General features: G+C 46.8%; 1 protein-coding gene across 7 annotated transcripts; it reads left to right on the top strand.

Moving 5' to 3' along the window:
* Nucleotides 1-21: 21 nt before the first annotated feature.
* Nucleotides 22-14,722, top strand: PIGV (phosphatidylinositol glycan anchor biosynthesis class V). Of its 7 annotated transcripts, XM_024249889.3 has the most exons (5): nt 4,489-5,349; nt 5,469-5,560; nt 7,286-7,420; nt 10,453-11,574; nt 13,876-14,722. In XM_024249889.3, exons 3-5 carry the CDS (start codon nt 7,343-7,345, stop codon nt 14,155-14,157), a joined length of 1,482 nt encoding a protein of 493 aa, XP_024105657.1. In that variant the 5' UTR covers nt 4,489-5,349; nt 5,469-5,560; nt 7,286-7,342; the 3' UTR covers nt 14,158-14,722. The 7 variants fall into 7 exon arrangements, with proteins under 7 accessions (XP_009231577.1, XP_009231579.1, XP_002811277.1 ...); XM_009233302.4 differs by lacking the exons at nt 4,489-5,349; nt 5,469-5,560 and adding an exon at nt 22-4,321; XM_009233304.4 differs by lacking the exon at nt 5,469-5,560 and having other exon boundaries at nt 22-4,504.
* The last annotated feature ends 13,278 nt before the right edge of the window (nt 14,723-28,000 follow it).

The following is a 28,000-nucleotide window of genomic DNA, read 5'->3' as shown; positions in this document are numbered from 1 at the left end:
GTGAAGTCAGTATGTGGCTCCCATTTTACAGTTGAAGAAAGAGGCTAAGAAAAGTGAAAGGCTTTTTAAGTTCATACACCAAGCAAGTTACACCTGACTCCAAGGATCATGCTTTTCTTAATATACCACACTACCTCCTTTCTGGATGAGAACCCAACCCAGGAGTAAGGGATCTAGCTGTGGAGCTCAGCAAGCAAGATTTGTTCTTATTGTCTTTAGCACGAGGTAAAATTGTCCTCAGAATTTCAATCAAGTGTTCATCAGACTAAGTGTGGCTGTTAATATTTGGGTCAGGAACAGGATTTGAATAATTAGTATTTCTCAATTGAGAGAGGAAAACCTTTGTCAACCAAGATGCCTTCCTAGGATTCTTCTAGAAAAAGGTAAATGGGAAGCTTTTCATATCTACAATTTTGGTAAGCAATATTGCTAATGGCTATTTTTGTTCTAGGCCTCGAGCTCCGTTTGCTAGCCTAGAAAGTGCATATCTGGGCTGTGTGTGGAGCATTACCTAGGAGTTCGGTTTCCTGGGTTCCTTTCATCTGCTCTCCTGCAATGCAGGGAGAGCCTAGCCTGGTCTCCAGTTTCTGACTGGAGTTACCATGGCCAAGAGAACTGCTGGCCAGTGAGCTGTGAGTAATTTGCTTTTGAGAAGTAAATAGAACCTAGCCAGCAGAGAACCCAGGGGTGTGGCCAGTAGTTCTTTTCCCAGGCTCCTCCTTCCCCACCCCCCAAATGACCTTAACCTTCTTTCATAGCTGGAGAGCAGCCAAGTCCAGCCTAAACAATACTCTCAACCTCATTGGCTCTTTGGCCTTGCAGCCACTGCCACCCCCAAGTGGCTAAGGCCTTCCCACTAGGCCTCTCAGTGGGGTCAAAGTTTTCTAACCACTGAAAGGCAAACACTGAAAGAAGGGTGAAAAATACCTAGTGACCATGGGCTTTAAGTGATGAGTGGCTACTGCAGTTGGAGGCAAGGCAGAGTCTTTGTCCTTGGGTGGATGGGCATCTTCAAGTGATCGGGCAGAGGCCAAAAAGGATGCTTTTGGTATATGAGACCTGACTGGTGTCACCCCAAGTGCCAGAATGGATGTAAATGTCACCCAGCATCCTTGGAAACTGCCAATGAATGCCTTTTAACCACAGCGAAAAGAAGTAGCATAAAGTTCTGGTAAAGTACAGCAGACCAGTATGGTCACTTTCACCCCACAATGGCATGACATCAGAGCCAGCATCCCAGATTAGGATCAGCTATTCCAATCCCATAGGACTGGGGCCATGGAAAGTTTAGCTTCTAGAAACTGAACTGCTGAGAGTAGCTGGGCTACTTACTGGGCTGGTCCTCTACCCAGCCTGGGGCCAAGGCCACCTCCAGAAGTGGAAGCAGGAGAAAGGCAAGGCAGCTACAGAGAGAAATGAATTGTCAGTTGCTCCAGGGAAGTGAGTGTTCTGTGAGAACCACCTAACTTCCTTCTCTACACCTTCAGTGGGAAAATCACTTTTTTGTTCAGTGAGTTGTAATAGCCCATCTTTATTGAGCATTGTATGCCAAGCACTATAAATCCTATGAGGTAAATATCATCTCCACCAGGGCAAGGATTGTTTCCGTCTTGCTCAGTGTCGCATCTTCATCCCATCACATAGTAGGCATTCCTGTACTGCTGAACAAATCAAACGGATAAGATAGGAATTTGATGGAGGAAAGAGTAGGTCGGAGCTGTTAAGACTTGGTTTGCCCATCTTAGCATACCCCGTAAAGACTCTTGGTCATATGGGAAAAAAGGAAGAGAGGGAAAGAGGTAAATCTGTGAAAGATTAAAATAGTGTGGAGTGGGAGAACCAGCCTGGGAGGCTGGAGACCTGAATTCAAGTCCCATCGCTACCACTAGCTATGTGACTTCTTGCCAGTCACTTCCCCTTTGTGATCCTTAGCTCCCTCATCCATAAAATATATGTATACGATTAAAGAAATTGATTTATTGACCAGATCTTTATTGAAGACACACAGTGTGCAAGGCACTGTTCTAACACTGGAAATACATTGGTGAACAAAGCCCTTGCTCCTCCATTACACTCAGAAGCTTACATTCCAGAATAGGAAAACAGACATTGAAACAAGTAAAATTCATGGACAGGACAAGCAGATGGTGTAAGTGCTATGAAGAAAACAGAGGCCGGGCGTGGTGGCTCACACCTGTAATCCCAGCATTTTGGGAGGGCAAGGTGGGCGGATCCTTTGAGCCTAGGAGTTCCAGACTAGCCTTGGCAATACAGTGAAACCTCAGCTTTAAAAAAAAAAAAAAACAGACTGACGGGATAGTACAGGGAAAGCCTCTCTGAGGAGGACATCTCTCCTGAGACCCAAGCATAATGGGCTAGCCAAAGGGTGGTCTGGAAGTAGAGTGCTTCAAGCAGGGAAAATAGCAAGAGCAGAGCCAGGCAAGTTCAAAGAACAGAAATGATGCAACCCTCTTAAATCCTAAGCTTCTAGAATAGTAATGCATTGCTTGCATTGTTCTGGTTAGGGATTTGTATGTGATATTGTTTCTTGGTGATGTGGGATATGTGCTTCTTAATGGAAGTGGCTGGGAAGTGTGGAGTCTTTCTGGAGCCTGGGATATGGCTCTTTCTCACTTGCTTTCCACAGTTCTGGTAGCTCAGCTGGCTCCCTGGGTAGATGCAGGCTCCATCTTAGCTGCAGACTCTACAAGAACACTGAGAGGCTGCCTCCGTCACTACTCAAAGCCTTGGAGCCCCCAGAATCCCCTCCTATCCCACCTAGCCTTCTTCCAATCTGAAACTAGGGAGTCAGGGCTTTGAGAGTACAAGATTCAGCTTCCTTGTTTTCCTGTCAGCAGAAGTCAGAAAATGAAACAGGAAACAGAGCGGAAGAGGAGGGGGTTGGGTAGCAGAGAAGGAAAAGAGAAATTGCAGGAAAGTACAGCTGAAAATCTGGATAAAGTTCCACCTTTACAGGCTGACAGCTGAGCTTTTAAAAAACATTCTGACTTGTCTTGAGAGACCCCTGACCTTTTTACAAATAGATTTTTGAGAGAATTTGATGTGGACAGAGGGAACCCTGAGAATGCATGTCTTTTTCCCCTTGTGAATTTACAGAGCAAGGACAGTTCATTTCTCAGTTTTGTCTTTGCAGAGAGAGTGCTGCTTGGAGCCTCATGGTGGACTTCTAGAGATTCAAGTCACAGCCTTAGGACCCAGTCACAAGTGTGCCCCCAGGCTTTGCCACGTTACTCACAGGCCTCTGGAGCTGAGAACAAGTGCGTGGCACTGAAAAACCTGGGGGAAGGGCCATGAAACTCCATTTTTTCCCCCTTCTCCAACACACGACTAAATATGATTTGCATTTTCTCCACCTTGCACACAAATATCTGAAGGCAATTTAGGTCTCAGGGCCTGAAATGAGTTATAAAGAGTCGAGAGATACAGTCCCAGGCCCCCACAGACTGATGTGGGCTGGTCTTCGCCTGGAGAGGTAGCAACCATGTCTTTGTTCCCACCCACATGAGTAGCTGTTGCAGAAGATAAACCCCTCCCTGAGCCAGGCTGTGGCCAGAGGCTAACCCGGCCCCTGGCTTCGTTTGGAGGGCAGATAACTGAAACCACATAAGGCTTTGGAATCCTGAGAAACAAGAAATCCACCAACGGAGAAGGATTTATCATCTGTTTCCTTTAAGGAGGGTGCAAAGTTGTTCTAACAGTTTCCGTTACAAGGGTACAAACTGGCCGCTCCCCCCAATAGACGGTTTTGTTGAGTTCGCCTCTTTTTTTTTCTTCTTTTTTTGGCCCCACTTCCTATGAGAGAAACTGCTTGGGTGAGGGAGGTGAAAGGAGCCCTGGAGGGTGTTCTCTGAGGTTTTCTTCACCATCCTCATTAGCCACCTGAGGTGGGGCTGAGGACTGAAGTAGGACAGAAGGTCTCTGGTAGCTAGAGGAGGGGAAAATCAGGGGGATCCCCCACTTTCTTCACACCCAGGACGCAGGGTGCCGCTGCCGGCCACAGAAACCCCAAGAATGCTTTTCTTTGGCTATTCAGAGGACATCTATTGTGTGCCAGGCCCTGTGCTGAGCTGTTGTTGCCTGACAGCAGGAAGAGCACGGCTCTGGCTTCTGTGAAGAGGCTGCGGGTCAGCCCCTGACTACAAGAGCCTCGGCCCACACCGGGAACTCAGTGAACGTCAGCGGGAACTGGGGCAAGAGCACTGACTCTGAGACAGCAGCCTCGGCTCACTATTTGAAGGCGGGGTGGCGGGGAGCCTTGAAGGAGAGCGAAGTGCGAGAGAACTCTTCAGGTGTCACCAAGGTGGGAAGGTGCTACGAGGCGAGGCGCCGAGCGGCGGCCCCCACCCCGCTCGCCCGGAGTCAACATGGCCGCCGCGGAGAGAGGCGGGGCTGCTCCAAGTCCGGGCAGGAGCGGGGCGGGTACGCCGTCGGCGGAGCCAGCGCGCAAGCGCGGGCCACGTGGGCCCCGGATGGAGGAGCTGAGGTTCGGTCCCCGCCGGGGAGGTCGGGACGGGCAGGGGCTGAGGACCCGGCGCCAGCTTGGGAGCCCCGGAGTTCTGGCGGGAGGGAAGATGTCAAATGGAGGCCGGTAGAAATGAGACAGAGGCCCGGAGAAGCGGGGAGCCCCGCCCCTCCGCCATAGCAGCCTCGGGCGCCGCCTCTTCCTTTCCAGCCTCCCGCCCTCGCCTGCTTCCGGCTCTGTGGCCTGGTGGGGCTCTGCAGGCTCCCTCGGGAGTGGTCCTTGTGCCGTGGCCCCTCTGGGGTGAGCGTGGATGATTAGTACCCAGAAGGGACTGTGTCCAAAAGGAGCCAGCCAGAAACGGGCTGCGGACACGGCTGGGCTGACAGAAGGCAGCCCCTATCTCGGGATGGCCCACGAGGCCTTTGGCTCTGAGGACCCTGGGTCAGAGCGACTTCTCCAGCCCGCGCAGGGGGTGTTGGTCTTACCCAGAGGGTCCAGAGCTGCAGTTCAACAGGATGTCCCAGATTCTCAGATAGGGCCCAACTACCTTAAGTATACCTAGCAAGGGCAGGCTGTGGCATGGAAGTACTGGGCTAGGCGTTTGGGTGACCTGGGTCATAATCCTGGCTCGGAAAGGGCGCATACCCTTTGGCGAGGGATGCGGGCTGGTACCGTGAGGTTTAAGAAGCAGAAAACATGACAGCCTCTTTAAGTAGCCCTGGGTACGTCACTTGACCCCAGTGAGCCTCAGTTTCCATATCCATAAAATGGCGATGGTAATTATACCGGCCTCACAGTGTCTGATGAGATCTCTGGAGCCTATTTATCTCACGGGAAAATTTTTGAAGAGTGAAACTAGTTGATCTGTAAGTGTCCTGCCAGTTAAGAGTCTGTGATTTGGCAAAGGGGTTGTTGGGAAGTGAGGTGGGCAATTAGCTGAGAGGGAGAATTGACCAGCTTTGTTTTTACTTGGTTTACCTGTAAGCAAAGTGTGAGCTACACACATCTGTAGTCGCTGAGGCTAGAGCTTGACTCGAGAGAGGAAAGGAAGAATGCAAGCATGGTCAAGTGGCAGAGGTGGGTTAAGTGCTTTTCTGATCCCAGCTTCTCTTCTGCATGCGCGTGGGAAGCCAAGGAAGAGGAAAAAAGAGTGAATTCGCCCTAGGATAGGGAGGGAGTAGCCGTGTGAGGTTGGGTATGCCCATTTCCGTGATTTCTCTCGATTCAGCGAGTCATACGTTGGAAACGTTTAAATTCACAAACTACGGTTGCTGTCTGGAGCTTTCAGAAGCTTGCCTTTGAACTGAATTTTCGTGAGCCAACCGGTGTGGAATTGGGGGCCCCTCCCTTCCTCCAGGCCTCCTGGCGATGGAGTAAGCAGCAGGCGCCCCCTTGTGCCAAGGAAAGAGTACTGTTGCCATTGGCCAACTTGGCTCCCTTTCTGGGGAAATTTTATTTTCCTATGGCTTCTGTGACTTTGTCGTCTTGCTCTTGACATGAGATATGATGGGAAGAATACTTGGGGCAGTGATTTCATATCTAGAGTCAGTGAACTGCTGATGCTATATCCTGTTCCTACCACTTCATTCAGAACACAGGTTTAAGATGCCTGTTTGTGTTCTAGGCCCTGGGATGTAAAGTTGTGATGTAAAGCCCCTGCCATTAGCAACTTAAATAAGCAATAGCAATAATGGCAATAGGGCAGAATGTAATGAGGGCATAGCACACTGTCTAGTGAGGATCAGAGAATTCCAGAAACAAGTGATACAGGTTTTTTAGGTATTCGCCAGATAAGAGAAGAAAAAGAGTCTTCCAGCCTTCCTCCTTAAATTTCTCAGTTCAAAATTTTTTTTTTCCTTTTAGGCATAGTTCTTCATCCCAAATTGATGAGCTGCCTCTGATGCTTTTGCTTTCCTTTCGAATTTCCCAGGCTGGTGTTTGAAAGTTCTCGAGGAGCCTTTATGACTCCTTTTAGCCCAAGGAATTATAAAAGATGCCTTAAGGTGCATTCCCTGCCTCGGAGTGGCTTTGCGGTTGTTTATACATTGCTACCATCCCAACAAAGAGATGGCAAATAACAGTTTTCTCCATCCCTGGTAGTCTACTCTGTCTTCACCCTCAGTTTGTTTCAGCAGTGTGAGCTGGCTGAGGTCCTGCTGAGTGGTGGTTTTCTTTTCCTTCCCCACTTAATTTAACAGACCAGCTGAACACACATCAGAGAGCTAAGCTAGAGTGTGGAGTCATTATGGTCTTCCAGTATGGTTTTATGCCCCACTTTGGGGACTCTGGTTTGGGACCTAGTTTATTATTCTGGGCAAGAGGAAAAGGGCACACACCAAATAATAGCAACCACAACACAGATTTGAGTAGAACTTCACACTTTGGTTTGTTTCACCATCATGACAATTTTGTGAGATAGGAAAAAAAAAGTCTGCTCCCATTTTTTATATAAAGAACTGAGGCTCAGAGGGACTAATGAGAACTTGTAAGGGACAGAGTCAGGAGTTGAACCCAGATCTTTATTTCCTGCAGAAGTGCATTCAATAGGCTTTAAAAGATTTTCTGTGACCTTAGCTTTCCAGCTACTTGCTTAGCTGTATGGAACTTTACCAACGACAATTCAGTGCTTCAAAGTGACACCTACTGAACCCATTTGCTGTCAAGATGCTTTCCCCTCATCTGGGAAGTTAGGTGGTTGGTTAAGTTTGTCATAGTAATTCTGAGAGGGGAGGTTCCAGTGACGAATGCTTTCAAGAATTTGCTTTCACTCGATGTATGACATTTTCCTCCTTTGGGGTTTAGAGGCCTGAGGGAGCTCAATCCTGGTAGCAACACCTCTGAATTCCTGGTGGTGAGAGGATGTGGCCCCAGGACCCATCCCGGAAGGAGGTACTGAGGTTTGCAGTCAGCTGCCGTATCCTGACTCTGATGCTGCAGGTCAGTCTCCCATCCTTTCTCCTGAACGTGCCATTGCTACATGACTGGACTAGGCAGTAAGAAGAGTCCCCATCTCCTTTCCACCTCTCAGGTGTGCCCCTCCGTGTGGTTGGAACCACAGAGACATAGACTTTAGAGCTGAAAAGTGCTCAGGAATCTTAGAAACATGGTCTGTTAATCTTGTTTTAGCCATGAAGCAGCAGAGGCCCAGAAAGGTTAAGTGACATCCCCAAAGCCACATAGCAAGATAGAGAAGGGCTGGAGTTTGACCCCATGTTTCCTAACTCCTGAGCTAGTGGTCTCTCCAACAGACTGTGATGTTCCGTAACCAGAGATGCTTATAGGGTGGGACAGCTCAAAGTATTGCCCTGTGTCCCCTTACTAGGAGACTGAGCATTGTGTCAGTTGAGTGGGAGAAACGTGACAATGTACAAGTCCTGAGACCATCTGGATATATAATGGTTCCTCCTATTCCCCCGAGTGCCTCCCCTTCCTGCCTCACCCACACACAACTCTCAGTGCACTTGCCCATTTGCAGCTCCCTTTTCCCTCCGAGGCTCCCCTTGATACACATTTTAATAAAATATCATGTATGTATGAATTATTTGCTGCCTAGCACAGTGCTTGGTGCCTAGCTCAGTATGTTCATAAATGAATGAATGTTGTTGAATGTATGTCAACACCCTAGGGGTGTTAGATTCACATAATGATGTGTGCCTTTTATCCCTGAACCATTCTCTCTGAGGCTCATAACTGGTCCCTTTGTGGAAACTTTCCTCTCTCCTTCCCCACTATATAAGGCATAGCAGACTCTGCTGGGTTTCGAGATTAGTTAAACGTGTCCACCTGCAGGCTAGGGCTGTTTATCTGTGACTGTCACTCCTGTCCTGTTTGTTTTTACTGTTTGAAGTGGCCTGATAAGGAAACTGACCAAAAAGTTAAAAAGCCTTAAAAATGGGGCTATGCTCCTGTTGCCAGGCCAGGGAGACTTACTCAGTGATGTCTCTCAACCAGCATCAGCTGGGTTACTGGCAGAACCAAAGGAGCAATGCTGCAAGTCAGCATCCAGGATAGGGAACCAGGACAGCTGGGTTCTAATTCAGGTGGTAATTTTGGAAACAGTGTATTTCCTCTAGGCAGTTCATTCAACCACCAAAAATTTTTAAAGTACCTATTGCGTTCCAAGAACTGTGCTAGGTGGTAAGTGTAAAAAGTCATGGTCTCTTTTCTCTTAAGTAGCTGATGATCTAATAGGGCAAAAAGACTTTTTTTTTGAGACAGAGTCTTGCCCTGTCACCCCAGGCTGGAGTGCAAAGGCGCGATCTTGGCTTACTGTAACCTCTGCCTCCCAGGTTTAAATGATTCTCCCTCCTCAGGCTCCCGAGTAGCTGAGATGCCCGCCACCACACCCAGCTAATTTTTGTATTTTTAGTAGAGACGGGGTTTCACCATGTTGGCCAGGCTGGTCTCGAACTCCTGACCTCGTGATCTGCCCGCCTCGGCCTCCCAAAGTGCTGGGATTACAGGCGTGAGCCACCGCGCCCGGCCAGCAAAAAGACATTTAACAGTAAATGCGATTTAATTATCATCCCCCCACCTCCAACGCTCAAGCCATCAGATTATATCCCTAAGTTACCCTTCGTTGCTGCTGTCGTCTCTGTCAGTGACAGCTAATCCTTGATGATTTTAGCTCCTGGTTCACTGTTACTCTTCCCAGCACTACTTCTATTGATTTCCTGGTGATTTCATTATTAATGAAGATGATGTGTGCAGTGTCCTGAAAAGAGTCTATCACTTGAGTGTGAGTTCTGGGGAAAGGGTGTTAGAGATTTGAGAAAAGAGAAAAACATGTAACATGTAACAACTTGTTTTCCTAAATGACAACTCAGAAAAATAGAAGGCATTAGAAGAGACCTTCCATATGCGCCCATCACATTCTTCAGCCTACCTATGTCTGCACCTTTGTGCTTTCAGTACTGAAGGTTGGATGAACCATCTATCCTCTTCTCTAAGGCTGGCTCCTCTACCTTTGTACCCTTTTTGCCTACCCAGCAATTCTCCCCTCTCTCCTGCATACCCTTTTACTGGGTTATTTCCACTAGCATACAAACCTTTACCTCCCACCTTAAAAAAAGTTTTCTCTTAACCCCACATTGTTGTTCACCTACTGCCCCATTTTTCTGCTTCCCCTTACGGCAAAACTCCTCAAAGTGACTTTTCTCCCATTCTCTGTTGAACCCAGTCTAGGCAGGCTTCTCTCTCTTCCACTCCATTGAAATAGCCCTTGTCAAAGTCACCAGTTACTTTCACATTGTTAAATCCAGTGGTCAGTTTTCAGCCCCCATCTTACTTGACCTACAGCAGCATTTAACAGAGTTGATCACTCCTTTTCTTCCCTTGGTTCTAATGCTCTCCTGGGTTCCCTGCCACCTCACTGACTGTTCCTTTTTTTCTTTATTGCTGGATTTTCATCCTCTTTCTAGCCTTCAGATGTTAACATGTCCAGGGTTCAGTCCTCAAGAAGAGTTCTGAGTGTTTTCGAAACAGGGTCTCATTCTGTCACCCAGGCTGGAATACAGTGGCATAATCATGTCTCACTGCAGCCTCAACCTCCTGGGCTCAAGCAATCCTCCCACCTTAGCCCCCCCAAGTAGCTGGGACTACAGGCATGTGCCACCACACCCAGCTAATTTTTATTTTTTTATTTCTAGTAGAGATAAGGTCTTGCTACGTTGCCCAGGCTGGTCTTAAACTCCTAGGCTCAAGTGATCCTCCCACCTCAGCCTCCCAACGTGCCGTGTTAACAGGTGTGAGCCACTGTGCTCAGACTTTTTTTTTAGTTTTTATAGAGACAAGCTCTTGCTATGTTGCCCAGGCTGGTCATGGACTCCTGGGTTCAAGTAATCCTCCCATCTCAGCCTGCCAAAGTGGGGATTACAGGCATGAGCCTGGCCTTCTTCCTCATTTTATTAAATGGCAATTCTTTTCTTCCAGTTACTCAACCAAAATTCTGGTTTTTCTTTACTTCACAGGCCCTCTTCAATGCCATCATCCCAGATCACCATGCAGAAGCCTTCTCTCCTCCTCGCCTGGCCCCCTCAGGCTTTGTGGACCAACTCGTGGAAGGTCTTCTGGGCGGTCTGTCTCGCTGGGATGCTGAACACTTCTTGTTCATTGCTGAGCATGGCTACCTGTATGAGCACAACTTTGCTTTCTTTCCTGGTTTTCCCTTGGCCCTGCTGGTGGGGACTGAACTGTTGAGACCCTTACGGGGGTTACTGAGTCTACGCAGTTGCCTGCTGATTTCGGTAGCATCACTCAATTTCTTGTTCTTCATGTTGGCTGCAGTTGCACTTCATGACCTGGGTTGTCTGGTTTTGCACTGTCCCCGCCAGTCCTTTTATGCAGCTCTGCTTTTCTGTCTCAGCCCTGCCAATGTCTTCCTGGCAGCTGGTTACTCAGAAGCTTTGTTTGCCCTCCTGACATTCAGTGCCATGGGGCAGCTGGAGAGGGGCCGAGTCTGGACTAGTGGACTCCTCTTTGCCATTGCCACTGGGGTACGCTCCAATGGGCTGGTCAGTGTTGGCTTCCTCATGCATTCTCAATGCCAAGGCTTTTTCTCTTCTCTTACGATGGTGAATCCTCTGAGACAGCTCTTTAAGCTGATGGCCTCTCTGTTTCTGTCGGTGTTCACACTTGGCCTTCCCTTTGCCCTCTTTCAGTATTATGCCTACACCCAATTCTGTCTGCCAGCCTCAGCCCGCCCCATTCCTGAGCCTTTGGTACAGTTAGCTGTAGACAGGGGCTACCGGATTGCAGAGGGAAATGAACCACCTTGGTGCTTCTGGGATGTTCCACTAATATACAGCTATATCCAGGATGTCTACTGGAATGTTGGCTTTTTGAAATACTATGAGCTCAAGCAGGTGCCCAATTTTCTACTGGCTGCACCAGTGGCTATACTGGTTGCCTGGGCAACTTGGACATACGTGACCACCCACCCTTGGCTCTGCCTTACACTTGGGCTGCAAAGGAGCAAGAACAATAAGACCCTAGAGAAGCCCGATCTTGGATTCCTCAGTCCTCAGGTGTTTGTGTACGTGGTCCATGCTGCAGTGCTGCTGCTGTTTGGAGGTCTGTGCATGCATGTTCAGGTGAGGTGGATTCCTGACTGGGATAAGGATGTGAATACAGGCAAAACCCCTTGGCCAATGACAGGGTAGGCAGCTAACATCTCCCATTTGAGTGATCCATACTGAATTTATTCATTCAATGACTATTTAGAGTTATTCTTTATGCCAGACTCTGGGTCAGACCTCTAAGGATGAAATATGAATAAGACAAAATTACGGCCAGGCGCGGTGGCTCACACCCATAATCCCAGCAATTTGGGAGGCTGAGGCGGGTGGATCACGAGGTCAGGGGTTCAAGACCAGCGTGGCCAAGATGGTGAAAACTCGTCTCTACTGAAAATACAAAAATTAGCCAGGCGTGGTGGCAGGCACCTGTAATCCCAGCTACTCGGGAGGCTGAGGCAGAAAATTGCTTGAACCCGGGAGGTGGAGGTTGCAGTGAGCTGAGATTGCACCACTACACTCCAGCCTGGGCGACAGAGTGAGACTCCATCACAAAAAAAAAAAAAAAAAATTACTGCCTTGCTCATGGTATAAATAGGAGGACAGACATTTGACATAAAATTACAGTACAGTAGGATAGAAAGGGGAGTGCTATTTTGAGATTTATTTTATTTTACTTTATTTATTTATTTATTTATATTTTTTTTAGACGGAGTCTCGCTCTGTTGCCCAGGCTGGAGTGCAGTGGTGCGATCTCAGCTCACTGTAACCTCTGTCTCCTGGGTTCAAGCGACTCTTCTGCCTCAATCTTCCGAATAGCTGGAATTACAGGCACCTGCCACCACCGCCTAGCTAATTTTTGTATTTTTAATAGAGATGGGGTTTCACCACGTTGGCCAGGCTGGTCTCGAACTCCTGACCTCAAGTGATCTGCCCGCCTCAGCCTCCTAAAGTGCTGGGATTACAGGCGTGAGCCACCACGCTCAGCCTGAGATTTTTTTTTTTTTTTTGAGATGGAGTCTTGCTCTGTCACCCAGGCTGGAATGCAGTGGCGCAATCTCAGCTCACTGCAAGCTCCAACTCCCAGGTTCACGCCATTCTCCTGCCTCAGCCTCCCAAGTAGCTGGGACTACAGGCACCTGCCACCATGCCTGGCTAATTTTTTGTATTTTTAGTAGAGACGGGATTTCACCGTGTTAGCCAGGATGGTCTGGATCTCTTGACCTCGTGATCCACCCGCCTCGGCCTCCCAAAGTGCTGGGATTACAGGCACGAGCCACCGCGCCTGGCAAGAATTTTTTTTTAAAGCTCAGATAAAGTATTATGGAGGCAAAGAAGAAGTAGGTAACTCACTGGAGTACTTGAGAAAGGCATCATATTTCAGCTGGGTCCTGAAGAATGAGATTTTCCATATAAGAAGCAGAGGAGGAACATTCTAGGTAAAAGGAAGGGCATATGCGAAAACACGAGGGTTGTGAAAGGACCTGATTGGACTGAGATACAGGAATAAGCACGGGGGATATCTCTGGGATCTTTTTCCCTAATACACAGTTATATCCATATTGGTTTCTTGACTGTTGACTTCTGGAGGTTCTCAACTCAGGCAGGCCCCCAATTTCCAGAGGAGATACCTTAACCAATGTTTTGGGTGGTGGCGGTGGTGATAGAGAGGGATGGGAAAGGTTTGATCTTATATCTGATTTTCTGTTCTTGGCTGTGGCCCCACCCTGGGGACGTCTTTTTTCCCCATGCTGACCTCTTAGCAGTTTCTTCCTGTTGGAGTCGCACATTGGCTGTTTCTAAAATTCTCCAAGCTGTATGGATAAGAGGCACAAAGGAAATAGAAAGTAGCATTCTGTGTTTTTAGCTAGATTAAATCGTAGAATGAGTGCCAGCAAAGCTTAAAGTTTCCAGGTTAGCTGAGGGAGGCCATTTGGAAACTTGTGTCTGAACTCCAGCAGGAGAGAGAATGTTCAAGCAATGGGTCTTCTGCCCATTTCCCTCTGCTTTGCCATCCCATGGGATAAGGGAACCACCTCAGGTTCCCAATCCCCAAATCAATATCAGAGTTTAGAGTCCAGGCCCTGGGCTAAAATTAGACCCCATAGAGTTTCTAGTATTAATTGGCCCATTATTTTAATAGTAATTAATGTAATTAGTCTGTAGCTATGTTTATTTGTAACATGGAGGATGCCTGTCTGCTGTACATACATCTTTCTAAGACAGATCCTAAGCTGTGTTCAATTTCTTTTCCAGAGTAATACATTTCTAGTCATGGGACCATAGTTCACCCAGCAGTAGAGAAGTCCCCAGGCTGGTCCAATATGAGTCAGTGACATTCCAGTAAATGTCTGGATATTCCCCTCTCATGATTTCTAGGTTCTCACCAGGTTTTTGGGCTCCTCCACTCCTATTATGTACTGGTTTCCAGCTCACTTGCTTCAGGATCAAGAGCCGCTGTTGAGATCCTTAAAGACTGTGCCTTGGAAGCCTCTTGCAGAGGACTCCCCACCAGGACAAAAGGTCCCCAGAAATCCTATCATGGGACTTTTGTATCACTGGAAAACCTGTTCTCCAGTCACACGATACATTCTAGGCTACTTCCTGACTTACTGGCTCCTGGGACTACTCCTACATTGCAACTTCCTGCCTTGGACATGACCTGGACTCTCCAGGGACAGGTTGGAAGCCAACTTAACCCAGGGGTTTGAAAGTAAAAATGCACATTGGAACTTCCTCTGCTGCCCTAGGATCATTACTGTGTCCATTATAATCTTTTTCTTTCTCTTTGAAAGCTGGTCAGGAATGGGAGAGGTGTCAGCCACTAGAGAGCCCCTTCTGGTCCTGGCTAGGGCAAATTTTAGATAACTATTTTCTCTGTAAGTGAAGATTGTCTTATTCCAAGTCTAAAATACACCTGGATCTGTCTAGTCAATCAACATAGCAGAGACAGTCTTAAACCTACCATTGACCTGTGTGTAAATTTAAATGTCAATTTATTGAAGTGTAAATTTCATCAAAGGCATTAGCTGACAGGCTGGTAACAGTCCACACAAGATGGTACAGGCCTGAACAGTGTAGTGGCAGTAGTAAAATGGGACCATTTTTTCCAAATGGGACATTGTTTCTGATGTATTTTTTTTATGATTTGTGCATGTATTTTTATTTATATGAAAAAAATCTTACAAAGATATGCAAATTAAACTTCTTTCAGTTATACATGCAATGAATTGCCTTTTTAAAAATAATACAGGCCAGGCATGACGTTTCACACTGTAATCCCAGCACTTTGTGATGCCGAGGTGGGCAGATCACTTGAGGCCAGGAGTTCGAGACCGGCCTGGTTAACATGGCAAAACCCCGTCTCTACTAAAAATACAAAAATTAGCCGGGCATGGTGGTACACACCTATAATCCCAGCTACTCGGGAGGCTGAGGCATGAGAATTGCTTGAACTTGGAAGGCGGAGGTTTCAGTGAGCTGAGTTTGCGCCACTGCGCTCCAGCCTGGGCAACAGAGTGAGGCTCTGTCTCAAAAAAAGTAAAAAATAAAAATAATACAGATCTTTCCATGCTGTTCCCTTCTTGTGGTAAAAAGTAAAATAATTTTTAAAAATTAAAATAATATAAATCAGTTGGGGGAAAAAAGGGTAAGAAGAAGGCATCAGGAACCCTGGATTCTAGTCCTCTCAGTAAAACCCCATTTACCAGCCATGTGACTTGGGAGAGTTTTCAGAACCTTAGTTACCACCTCTGAAACCATGGGAAATGATGATATTCTTCAGGGGGTGGTGGTGAACGATGCAGTCTCTTGTAGGTCCCTTTCTGCTCTAACATCTTAAGAACTGCCTTAAACAACAGAATCACCCCAGTCTAAACGCTAATGTAGAGGCTTAAATGTGTGATTTTAGGAGAAAATATCCACTTCTCCTGTTTTCAGCAATTAGAAGAAACTCCTCCTCCACCGAGTGCAACTCTTGGGAGTAACTTAGGTGGTCTTTCCTTTCCATGAGGGAAAGCAGTGACATCTGGCAGATAAGGCGCCTGTTGTGCCGTTCTCAGGTGCCTGCTTACTTGATCAGTAGACATGGGTCAGAGGCGCCAACACGGCGGCAGGAATTGGTAAATTGTACGTAAGTCCAAGGTGGATTGAAATGGTATCTGCCCTGCTTCCTGGCCCCTGTTTGGTCATGAGCCTATCACTATAATGGTAGTAAGATCATTGACCCCTGCTGAGCTACTTTTGCCCATTCCTTGAGCCAGATGAGAGTTTGGCTCTGTATCATCCATCACCTCTTTTATTTCCCATTTAAGCCAAAAAATCCAGTAAGCAGAAACTCTTCAAAACAGATGGGTAATCATAAGCAGCTTCTGGAGAGCCTCGAGAATTGGAATTTTGACACACTCCCTCTGACCGTGACAGAAAGCTAAACTTGCCAGCTGAAGGGAAGCTCCTGGCTGAGCCCCAGCACCCTCTGTTGGAGTTTCTGGTCAGCCTGGCCAATAAGCATTTCCCATCCATCGCCCCAGCACTAGGACAGCTGAGAGAATTTGGTCCAGAGTCAAATGCTTCTGAAAATGTACATACAGATCGGGGCAGCCCTCTGCCTTCTGCCAAGACACCGAATGCCCTTCTTGGCAAACGATGATCACCCCTGCCCTAGTGTCCCTCCAGTTAGTTGGCAGAAACTGTTCCCTTTCTCCTTGCCAACAGCTGCAAATCCAGAGACTTCCACCTTGCGTGCAGGAAGTGTTGGGGTCCTGTTTCAGCTCTTTATTGCCAAGGTAGGAGCAATGGGTTCTTCGCTCTCCTCTTTGCCTCCTTTTGGGGGATAATCAGGACTGATTATTCCTCTGCTGGAAGAGGTGACTCAGGCCCCACAGAGTAGGTGTGATGTCACTGCTCTGGCAGTCTCAGTTTAACCTTCAGACTAGATCTCATCATGCCCAGAAACCTTGTAACAGGAGCCCAGCTAGGTGGGTGCACCTGGCGTGAGCTGGACAAGGTTTTCTCTCTGACCTTGCAGGGATTTAGTTGTTCTCTAAGGATCTAAGGAATGGGCTGATTTTATGACCAGCAGCTGTCCTTTTACCATCCTATTAACAGTCTCTTTAATAGTCTGGGAGAGGGACATGAAGGGCCCAAGGCAGGAAGTTTCCTGTTTACCCTGAGGTCTAACAATGCCACAGCTAGGTGGGGTGTCTACAGTTTCAGAGAAAAGTCATTTCCTTCTGAGACCCTGCTAAAACAGAAACCAGACGCCTCAGCCTCACGTACCTAGAAGTAGATGCTTTTTTTTGTTCTTTAATGAACGTGGGAGGAGAGTGTTTGACATACCTTTACCAGTCCTCCTGGAAAAATGTTACTTTTCTTGAATAGACCCTCTCACTGTCATCTGAAAATGTAATATGTGCAGGCTCAAGGGATTTGAAACTGATTGATTCTTTCAGTAATTGTTTATTAATGCCTATTTTAGGGGAATAAAGATGACTCAGCTATGCCTCCTGTCCTTGAATAACTGTCTAACAGAGTTGCTAGCAGACACAGAAACATTAATCAAGGTAGAAAGCAATAAATTCTGGGGAGCGAAAGGACACTGAAGCTTCTTGCTCTATATCTCACTACTTCAACTTTTTTTTTTTTTTTTTGAGACGGAGTCTTGCTCTGTCACCCAGGCTGGAGTGCAGTGGCGCGATCTCGGCTCAATGCAACCTCCGCCTCCCGGGTTCAAGCAATTCTCCTGCCTCAGCCTCCCAAGTAGCTGGGATTACAGGTGCCCGCCACCACGCCCAGCTAATTTTTGTATTTTTTAGTAGATACAGGGTTCCACCATGTTGGCCAGGCTGGTCTCGAACTCCTGACCTCGTGATCCGCCCTTCTTGGGCTCCCAAAGTGCTGGGATTACAGGCGTGAGCCACCGTGCCCAGCCCTACTTGAACTTTTTATGATTAGAAGGAATTCAAGTTTTATTTGTGCACTTAGAAAAAGGTAAGTGAGGCACAGAGCATGTGCTCTGTAAATTCACACAAGATGGAGATCCCTTCCAGCTTGGGATACCTGAAAAGACTTCATGGACAAATGATAGTTGAGCTAGACTTTGAAGGATAGGTAGGATTTGAAAGTTCAGGGTAGAGAATGAATGTAGAAGGCAGGAAATGGAACAGAATAGGACAGGGAGAGCCCAGTGTGAGTGGAGCTGAGGTCTTAATCTAGGCCTTGAAATCAGCCCCAAGCCCACCTCTACTGTGTACTGTGTAAACTTGAGCCAGATACTGACTCTCTAAGCCTCAGTTTACTCATCTGTAAAATGTAGATAATAATATCTAGCTCATAGATAAAAGAATAATAATATCTCATAGGGTGCTGGTGGGAATTAAATGTTACCATATGAAAAGTGTTGAGAACAGTGCTAACAAAGCAATAGCTGCATTTTGGACATGTTGGGTTTACGATACCAAGCAGCACATTTATGTGCCAGAAAATGTGGAACTGGAGACCAAGAGAGTGGTCAGGGAACCATACACACAGACACAGTAATTACAGCAGCCATGCTATTGGATGGGATTGTCAAAAAAAGAGTGTGGAGAGAGAAGAGAGAGGATCTGTAAGAGTTTGGGTAGGTTGGCCAGGCGCGGTGGCTCACGCCTGTAATCCCAGCACTTTGGGAGGCAAAGGCAGGCGGATCACGAGGTCAGGAGATTGAGACCATCCTGGCTAACACAGTGAAACCCCGTCTCTACTAAAAATACAAAAAATTAGCCAGGTGTGGTGGCAGGCACCTGTAGTCCCAGCTACTCGGGAGGCTGAGGCAGGAGAATGGCATGAACTCAGGAGGCGGAGCTTGCAGTGAGCTGAGATTGCGCCACTGCACTCCAGCCTGGGCGACAGAGTGAGACTCCGTCTCAAAACAAAAAACAAAAAACAAAAAAGAGTTTGGGTAGGTGGCTCAACCTCTCTAAGCCTGTTTTCTCATCTACAGTGGGGGTGATAGCATCTGCCACATGGGCAGTCATGAAGATAAAGCACTTAGCACAGTGCCTGTATGGCAAGAACTTCATGAATGGTAGCTATTTTATTATCATTAAAGGACCAGAAACAAATTCTATCATTGGCGGAAAAGAGAGTTTCAAGGCCAGGCACAGTGGCTCATGCCTGTAATCCTAGCACTTTGGGAGGCTGAGGCAGGTGGATCGCTTGAGCCCGGGAGTTTGAGACTAGCCTAGGCAACATGGTGAAACCCCATCTCTACAAAAATTAGCCAGGCATCCTGGTGGGCGTCTCTAGTCCCAGCTACTCGGGAGACTGAGGTGGGAGGGTCACCTGATCCCAGGAGGTCGAGGCTGCAGTGAGCAGTGATCACGCCACTGCACTCCAATCTGGGTGACAGAGTGAGACCCTTTCTCAAGAAAAAAGTTTTAAGAAGAAAGAAATGGTTAGCAGGGTCATATGCTGTTAAGGAAAGGATGAGAAAAACTATTGAATTTAGGGATTAGGGATATTATCCAAGGTAGGCTAACGGCGATACCAAACAACTGCCAAAACTCAGTGGCTTAATAATAAAAGTTCCTTTCTTTTTTACTTCATAGTCTAGTGCAGGTTTAGGAAGGGAGGTCTGTTCCGCCCAATTATTGGGGACCCAGTCTTGTCCATTTTGTGACTGTCCTGCTGTTGCTCCTTAGAGTCCTCTACTCCCAGAAAAGTGTTTGTTTTTTTTTTTTTGAGACAGAGTCTCGCTCTGTCTCCCAGGCTGGAGTGCAGTGGCGCGATCTCTGCTCACTGCAAGCTCCGCCTCCTGAGTTCATGCCATTCTCCTGCCTCAGCTCCAGAGTAGCTGGGACTACAGGTGCCTGCCACCATGCCCGGCTAATTTTTTGTATTTTTAGTAGAGACGGGGTTTCACCGTGTTAGCCAGGGTGGTCTCGAAATCCTGACCTCGTGATCCACCCGGCTTGGCCTCCCAAAGTGCTGGGATTACAGGCGTGTGAGCCACCGAGCCTGGCTACTCCCGAAAAAGTTTTAAGGAGCCAGCCTGGAAGAGTCAGCACATCATTCCATTCCGCTAGCTAGAACTTAGTCACATGGTCATGTCTAACCGCAAAGGAGTGGGGAAGTAGGTTCCTAGATAAAATACAGCATGCCCAGTTACATTTGAATTTCAGGTAAACAAGTTATTTTTCAGTATAATTACATTCCAAATATTGCATGGGACGTACTTCTAAGAATTTCTTCCTTGCTTAATTGAAATTCAAATGTAACCAGCATCCTGTATTTTTATTTGCATATCTGGTAACCCTACTGGGAAGTGAAGTCTGGCTGTGAGTTCAAGAAGAGAACACAGATAATTGTATGTTACAGTCTGCCTTTCTGAGCCAAATACCTGTTTCTCTTCACAGAATACACTTACCCCTGCCCAGGGGAAATAGTCCCAAATCCCATCTAGTCACTGTATTCAGCTCAGAGTCTCTCAGTCAGCTTCAGTGTGGTTCCTTATGGTGATTTGTGAACTGAAAAAGCAAGGTATCTGCACTTCACAAACACAACCAGTATACATTGGTAGAGCAAGAAAAGGATAACCTCAATACAAACTCCCAGTCAGAAAAGGAAAGCATGGAAGTGCCACAGTCACTGGTCCAAAGCAGTTTTGAATTCCCACTGCTCAGGTAGGTCAAAGCCCCCTTCCCTGGACTGCAGGGAGTTCCTGGATTAGAACTTGATTTTTTTTTTTTTTTTTAGAGACAGGGTCCACTCTGTTGCCCAGGCTGGAAGGCAGCCCATGCTGGAAGGCAATGGTGTGACCATAGCTCACTGTAATCTCAAACTTCTGAGCTCAAGGGATTCTCCCATCTCAGCCCCTCCCAAGTAGCTGGGACTACACGCATGTTCCACCACGCCCGGCTAATTTTTGCCATATTTTATAGAGATAAGGTCTTGCTATGTTGCCTAGGCTGGTCTTGAATTCCTGGCCTCAAGTAATCCTTTTGCCTTGGTCTCCCAAAGTACTGGGATTATGTGCATGAGCCACCACACCCAGCCTAGACCTTGTTTTTGTTATGGGATGGACTTTGTTGTTGTTGTTGTTGTTGTTTTGTTTTGTTTTGTTTTGTTTTTGAGACGGAGGAGTCTCGCTTTGTTGCCCAGGCTGGAGTGCAGTGGCGCGATCTTGGCTCACCACAACCTCCACCTCCTGGGCTCAAGTGATTCTCCTGCCTCAGCCTCCCGAGTAGCTGGGACTACTGGCATGCGCCACCATGCCCAGCTAATTTTTATATTCTTAATAGAGACGGGGTTTCACTATGTTGGCCAGGCTGGTCTCGAACTCCTGACCTCGTGATCCCCCCGCCTTGGCCTCACAAAGTGCTGGGATTACAGGCGTGAGCTACCGTACCCAGCCTGGGATGGACTCTTTTGTCCATTGTTCTCCATGGTTCCTGGATGTGATTTTCTAGGAAGTTCTTCCTTGCCTTTTTAAAATTTTATTTTGAAGAGACAGGGTCTCACTCTGTTGTCCAGGCTGGAGTGTAGTGGCAGGATCATAGCTCACTGCAGCCTGAAAGTCCTAGACTCAAGCGATCTGCCTACCTTATCCTCCCAAGTAGCCCCAACTACTACAGGCACACATTGCTATGCCTGACTTCTTCCTTGTTGATTACTCTTCATGGCCACATCTGAGATTGGCTTTGGGGAGTATGACCTTCTTCTTTGGGAATTATGACCATTTTCCTTGGAGAATGCTCAGGTTTCACCAAGCCACTTCCTACTGGTGAAAACAAGGGAGCCTGAAGTTATTTTAAGTCTCACCTAGCCAGACTGTGTATGTATGTGCACTAAAATGTATCTAACAAAATCACCATCTTAACTTTGTAAGTGTTAGTTCTGTAGCATTAAGTACATTCACATTGTTGTGCAACCAACACCACTACCTATCTCCATAACTTTTTTTTTTTTTTTTGAGACAGAGTCCTGCTCTGTCGCCCAGGCTGCAGTGGAGTGACACGATCTTGGCTCACTGCAACCTCCGCTTCCTGGGTTCAAGCGATTCTCCTGCCTCTGCCTCCCGAGTAGCTGGGACTACAGGTGCCCGCCACCACACTCAGCTAATTTTTTGTATTTTTAGTAGAGACAGGGTTTTGCCATGATGGCCAGGCTGGTCTTGAACTCCTGACCTCAAGTGATCCACCCACCTTGGCCTCACAAAGTGCTGGGATTACAGACGTCAGCCGCCACGCCTGGCCCAGCACTTTTTTATCTTCCCAAACTGAAACTGTACCCATTAAACAATAACTTCACATTCCCCCTGCTCTCCAACCCCTGGCAACCACCATTCTATTTTCTGTCTCTATAAACTTGACTACTCTTGGCACCTCATATAAGTGGCATCATAAAATATTTGTCCTTTTGTGTCTGGCTTATTTCAGTTAGCATAAAGTCTTCAGGGTTCATCCATATTGTAGCTTGCATCAGAATTTCTTTTTTTTTTTTTTTGAGACGGAGTCTCACTCTGTCTCCCAGGCTGGAGTGCAGTGGCGCGATCTCGGCTCACTGCAAGCTCCGCCTCCCAGGTTCACGCCATTCTCCTGCCTCAGCCTCCGGAGTAGCTGGGACTACAGGCGCCCGCCACCACGCCTGGCTAATTTTTTTTTTTTTTTGTATTTTTAGTAGAGACGGGGTTTCACCAAGTTGGCCAGGATGGTCTTGATCTCCTGACCTCGTGATCCGCCCGCCTCGGCCTCCCAAAGTGCTGGGATTATAGGCGTGAGCCACCGCGCCCGGCCACCAGAATTTCTTTTTAAGGCTGCATATATTCCATTGTAGTACATCTTGTTTATCCATTCATCTGTCAATGGTCATTTGGATAGCTTCTACCTTGTGGCTATAATGAATACTGCTGTTATGAACATTTTATATAACAGATATAAAAATATCTGTTGAAATCTCTGCTTTCAGTTCTTTTGTGTATACAGCCAGAAGTAGAATTGCTGGATTATATGGTAGTTCCATGTTTGCTTTTTTGAAGAATGGCCTTATTTTCTACAGCAGTTGCGCATTTTACATTCCCACCAGCAATGCAAAAGGGTTCCAATTTCTGTATATCCTCGCCAACATTTGTTATTTTCTGTTTTTTAATTCTAGCCACCTTGGTGAGTGTAAAGTGGTATTTTGATTTAAGTTTTCCTGATGATTAGTGGTATTGAGTATCATTTCATGTGCTTATTGGCTACTTGTATGTCTTTGGAGAAATATCTATTCCTAACCTTACCTGTTTTGGGGGGTTTATTTTTTTATCGTTGTTGAGTTGTTGGAGTTCTTTATATATTTTAGGTATTAATCCCTTATCTGATACATGATTTGCAAAATTTTCTCCTATTCTGTGAGTTGCCTTTTCAAAATCATTGCCAAATCTGATGTCATGAAGTTTTCTCCTTATGTTTTCTTCTAAGAGTTTTATAGTTTTTACTCTTTTTTTTTTTGAGACAGGGTCTCATGCTGTCACTCAGGTTGGAGTGCAGTGGTGTGATCACAGCTCACTGCAGCCTCAATCTCCCAGGCTCAAGCAATCCTTCTACTTCAGCCCCCTAAGTAGCTGGAACTACAGGCACATGCCACCACTGCACCTGGCCATGCAGGCCACACTCTTAACCTGATATTTACCTTAGAAAGATTGCATCCTTAGGCCAGGCACAGTGGCTTATGCCTGTAATCCCAGCATTTTGGGAGGTCAATGCAGGCTGATCACTTGAGTCCAGTAATTTGAGACCAGCCTGGGCCACATGGCAAAACCCCATTTCTACTAAAAACAAAAAAATTAGCTGGGTGTGATGGCACGTGCCTGTAATCCCAGTTATTTGGGAGGCTGAGGCATGAAAATCACTTGAACCCAGGAGGCAGAGGCTGCAGTGAACTGAGATCACGCCACTGCACTCCAGCCTGGGCAACAGAGCCAGACAATGTTTTTTTTTTTTAAAAAAAAAAAAAAGATTGCATCTTTAAATTCATGTTGTTCAAGACCTTTTCTATTTATTTATTTTTATTTTATTTATTTTTTTGAGCCAGGGTCTCACTCTGTTGCCCAGGCTGGAGTGCAGGGGTACAGTCACAGCTCACTGCAGCTTCTACCTCCCTGGGCTCAGGTGATCTTCTTGCCTCAGCCTCCCAAGTAGCTGGGAATATAGGTACGCTCCAACATGCCTGGCTAATTTTGATTTTTGATTTTTTTGTAGAGACAGGGCTTCTCTATGTTGCCCAGGCTGGTCTCGAACTCCTGGGCTCAAGTGATCTTCTGCCTCGGCTTCCTAAAGTGCTGGGATTACAGGCATGAGCCACCGCGCCCTGCCCTAAAACCTTTTCTATCTTACTTTGTACTATTTGTTGTCCAGAAGCAGTCAGCTTTTCCAACCCTGAAAGACCCATGATCTTTGTTCTTTTTCTATTTTCTATTTCTGTTGAAATCCAGCATATTCTCACCTAAACTCACCTCTTTCTTGGAATACTTTATAAAGACAACAGTGCTAGTTATTAAGTTATTGTCTCTCAGCTCCAAACCCACCCACATATTCACTACAATGAGATACCGCAACTGGGGCTCTGAAAATCACGTGTTTGCTTCGGCAGGCTCTGTGTTTGGCTTTCCCAATAAGGGCCACCAGAGGGAGATAGTGAGGCCAGAGGAAGAAGAAGGGACACTTTTTTTTTGAGATGGAGTTTCCCTCCCGTCGCCCAGGCTGGAATGCAGTGGCACGATCTCGGCTCACTGCAACCCTCTGCCTCCTGGATTCAACTGATTCTCCTGCCTCAGCCTCCCGAGTAGATGGGACTACAGGCGCCCGCCACCACACCCGGCTAATTTTTGTATTTTTGGTAGAGACAGGGTTTCGCCATGTTGGCCAGGCTGGTCTCGAACTTCTGATCTCAAGTGATCCGCTTGCCTTGGCCTCCCAAAGTGCTAGGATTACAGGCGTGAGCCACCGCGCCCAGCTGGGACTCTTCTTTTTGCTTCCTATTCCTGTAAGGGTCACTCTGGCAACACTCCTTCACCCAGGCAGCAGCAGGTCCTTCCTGTAGCAGCTGCTGAATCCACTTTGTAGTTTTTCCCAACAATTGCCTAACCAGTTCCATTGTGTTCCACTCAGAGACACCAGCACCAGCTGGGTAGTATCCTGTCTTCAGAAGTCTGAGTTCTTCAAGCTCAAAGACTAGATGGAGCATCAGACTTAGAGGTCCGAGTTTCAGCTCTGCAGAGGCCCTCCTCTAAGGTTTTAACTTTGAGTAATTCCAAACTCTTGCCTTTGTACTCTTAGCCCGAGGAGTTATAGATGCTTCTTGCTGTGTATTGCTGCCTCCATGATATCTTAGTTTTCTTTTTACCCTTACAGTTATCTAGTTAACAATTTATTCCTAGTTAACTATTCTAACCATTCTTTATATTAAATTCTCTCTGTCAGTGACTGATGTGGTTTCTCTCTCATTGCCTGGACCCTGACTGATACAGAAATTGGTACTAGGAGTGGCCCCAGGAAAAAGACCCCAAAAGGTGGGATTAGGAAATCAGCTTGGCTGTGTCATTGGGTTTGAATGTGCTGAGCTCCTTGCCAATGTGAATGTGATCCATAGCATGCTGTGGCATCATAATTAATGAAATCATCGCCTGTGGTTATTTGTGATGAAGTGCCAACCAAAGCAAGTGTCTTGGGGGCCCAAATGGTGGTTGCACTAACTGTTATGGCAGTGATAATGACTATAGGGACTATGATATGGGACCGATTCTTCCAGTTGCATCATGGGCCTTGCAGGAAAAAAAAAAAAAAATTACCAGCTCAGGTCTTTAAACTCTCAGCTGAACTCATGGTCAGAGAACTGTAGGACTTCTCTGATAGCCATAAAAGAATCACTTATTTCCTGTAGCCACCAGACTGATTTGCTACAAATAAAACATGAAAATTGTGCATATTGCAGAATTCCATCAGCTGAATTCAGTTTAACTAAGTCTTTCCTGTGATTCAGAAGGAGTAGGACCCTGAAACTTGGAATGAAGACATCTGATTTGACTCAGACAAATGTGAAAATCTTAGATTTATCTTTCTCTTTGAGCTTCTCTTGCTAGTAGAAGCATCTTGTTGACTTGTGTCTCAGGAAACCAGGCTTCCCTTGCTTGAAAATCTTGTAATAACTTCTGGGGCAGGATATATACCTTGCAAAGATATGCCATTCTCCCCAAGATCCACCCAAGCCACCCCTTGTTGCCACCAGACACACAACTAGGATGCAATCTCAGCATTCTCCAAGGAGGCAAGTACAAAATCTGACTCAGAAGGAAATAACTTATACATCACAATCATTTCAAGATTTTGCTGACATATAGACAGAAGTCTGGGGAATACACATGGGAGTGGATTCTTAGAATGTTAGACCTATAAGGATGAAATATAACACAAGACTGAGCCAAATGTATTGATGTGTATGCATTTGTCAGAGATTCTGAATTTGAGGTGTTACCTCACATAGCTGCAAGTGGCTCTAATGGCTTACTTGGTTGGTTGACTGAAAATCTGACTTAATGTTACTTCTGTTATTTTATTTTATTTATTTATTTATTTTTGAGATAGCGTCTTGCTCTGATGCCTGGGCTGGTACAATTTCAGCTCACTGCAGCCTCGACTTCCCAGGCTCAAGCAAGCCTCCTGCCTCAGCCTTCTGAGTAGTTGGGACTACAGGCGTGTGCCACCACGCCCAGCTAATTTTTTTTTGGATAGAGTTTCGCTCTTGTCGCCCAGGCTGGAGTGCAGTGGCGCAATCTCAGCTCACTGCAACCTCCACCTCCCAGGTTTAAGCAATTCTCCTGCCTCAGCCTCCCAAGTAGCTAGGATTACAGGCATGCACCATCACACCTGGCTAATTTTTGTATTATTAGGAGAGACGGGATTTCACCAGGTTGGCCAGGCTGGTCTCAAACTCCTGACCTCTGGTGATCCACCCGCCTTGGCCTCTCAAAGTGCTGGATTACAGGCGTGAGCCACCGCGCCCAGCCACACTCAGCTAATTTTTGTCTTTTCTGTAGAGACGGGATTTTGCCATGTTGCCTGGGCTGGTCTCAAACTCCTGGGCTCAGGCGATCCACCTGCCTCAGCCTCTCAAAGTTCTGGGATTACAGGTGTGAGCCACTGTGCCCAGCTGGTACCTGTTTAATGAGGCTAAGATGGGAAGAATTCACTGGAGAGGACAAAATTCAAAGGACCAGAGAGAAAAGAATGTTGTAATAAATTTATCATATGTGAACTTTGTGTCCTCTCTGTCTCTCAAGAAGGCCCAGAGGACACTCTGTTCACCACAGCATTGAGAAGTGTATTGGTGAAGGGAGCATCTGCATTCTCAGAAAGCTCTGTGGGAACTCTCCTCTGTGATTCAAGAATGATAGTTGGAAATTCTGCCATTGAGATGGGCTCCCTAGTTTCAGTGGAGACGAGAGGATCTCAGAGTATCAGAGGCCAAGTAGTAGTGCTTAACCGACAAAGACAAGGTAGATGCATTTGCCATCAAGAGCAGTAGAGTCTTTGTGAGAATCTAGTGGCTAGAAATATGATTTGAATCACCAACAATGGGGAGGCATGGCCTCTTATCCAAATTTTAGACCTAAGTCAGTTAACAGAGCCCCTTGATTGAAAGGGAGGCCAAGCCCCCTTAAGAAAGGACCCGGCAACGCTGCCGAAATATATATGGTAAATTTTCCCTCAAATTTTCTTCATAACATCTATAACCCTTTACTAGAGCAACTGTGTGGTGGGGAAGAGGAAATATCCAGACCTTTAGAGGATTACTAAATATTGGCTCTGAACTGATGCTAATTCCTGGGGACCCAAAATGCCACTGTGGCCTACCAGTTAAAGTATGGGCTCTTGGTGGCCTCTTTGGACATATCTTGGGGTTATCTCCCAAGTTCCTGAATTTATAAGTGGAATTGACATATTTCACAACTAACATGGGTTCAGTTGGCTCTCTGACCCATAGAGTAAGGGCCCTTATGGTGGGAAAGGCCAAGTAGATGCCTCTGGGCCTTCCCCGTCTCTATGAAGACAGCAAACTAGAAGTAAACTGCATACCTGGGTGTTGTGAATTGAACTGTGACCGCCCTGCACACCCCCTACAAATCCATATGTTGAAGCCCTAAACCTCCAATGTGACTGTATCTAGAGATAGGGCCTACCCTAAAAGAGGCCGGGCGTGGTGCCTCACCCCTGTAATCACAGCCCTTTGGGAGGCCGGGGTGGGTGGATCACTTGAGGTCAGGAGCTCAAGACCAGCCTGACCAACATGGTGAAATCCTGTCTCTACTAAAAAAAATATAAAATTAAGGCCGGGCGTGGTGGCTCACGCCTGTAATCCCAGCACTTTGGGAGGCCGAGGTGGGCAGATCATGAGGTCAGCAGATCGAGACCATCCTGGCTAACAGGGTGAAACCCCGTTTCTATTAAAAATACAAAAAAATAGCCGGGCGTGGTGGCACGCACCTGTA

This window comes from Pongo abelii, chromosome 1 (assembly GCF_028885655.2).
Source record: "Pongo abelii isolate AG06213 chromosome 1, NHGRI_mPonAbe1-v2.0_pri, whole genome shotgun sequence".
In the NCBI taxonomy this organism is placed as follows: Eukaryota; Metazoa; Chordata; class Mammalia; order Primates; family Hominidae; genus Pongo; species Pongo abelii.
This window is presented reverse-complemented; position numbering and strand designations above follow the sequence as displayed.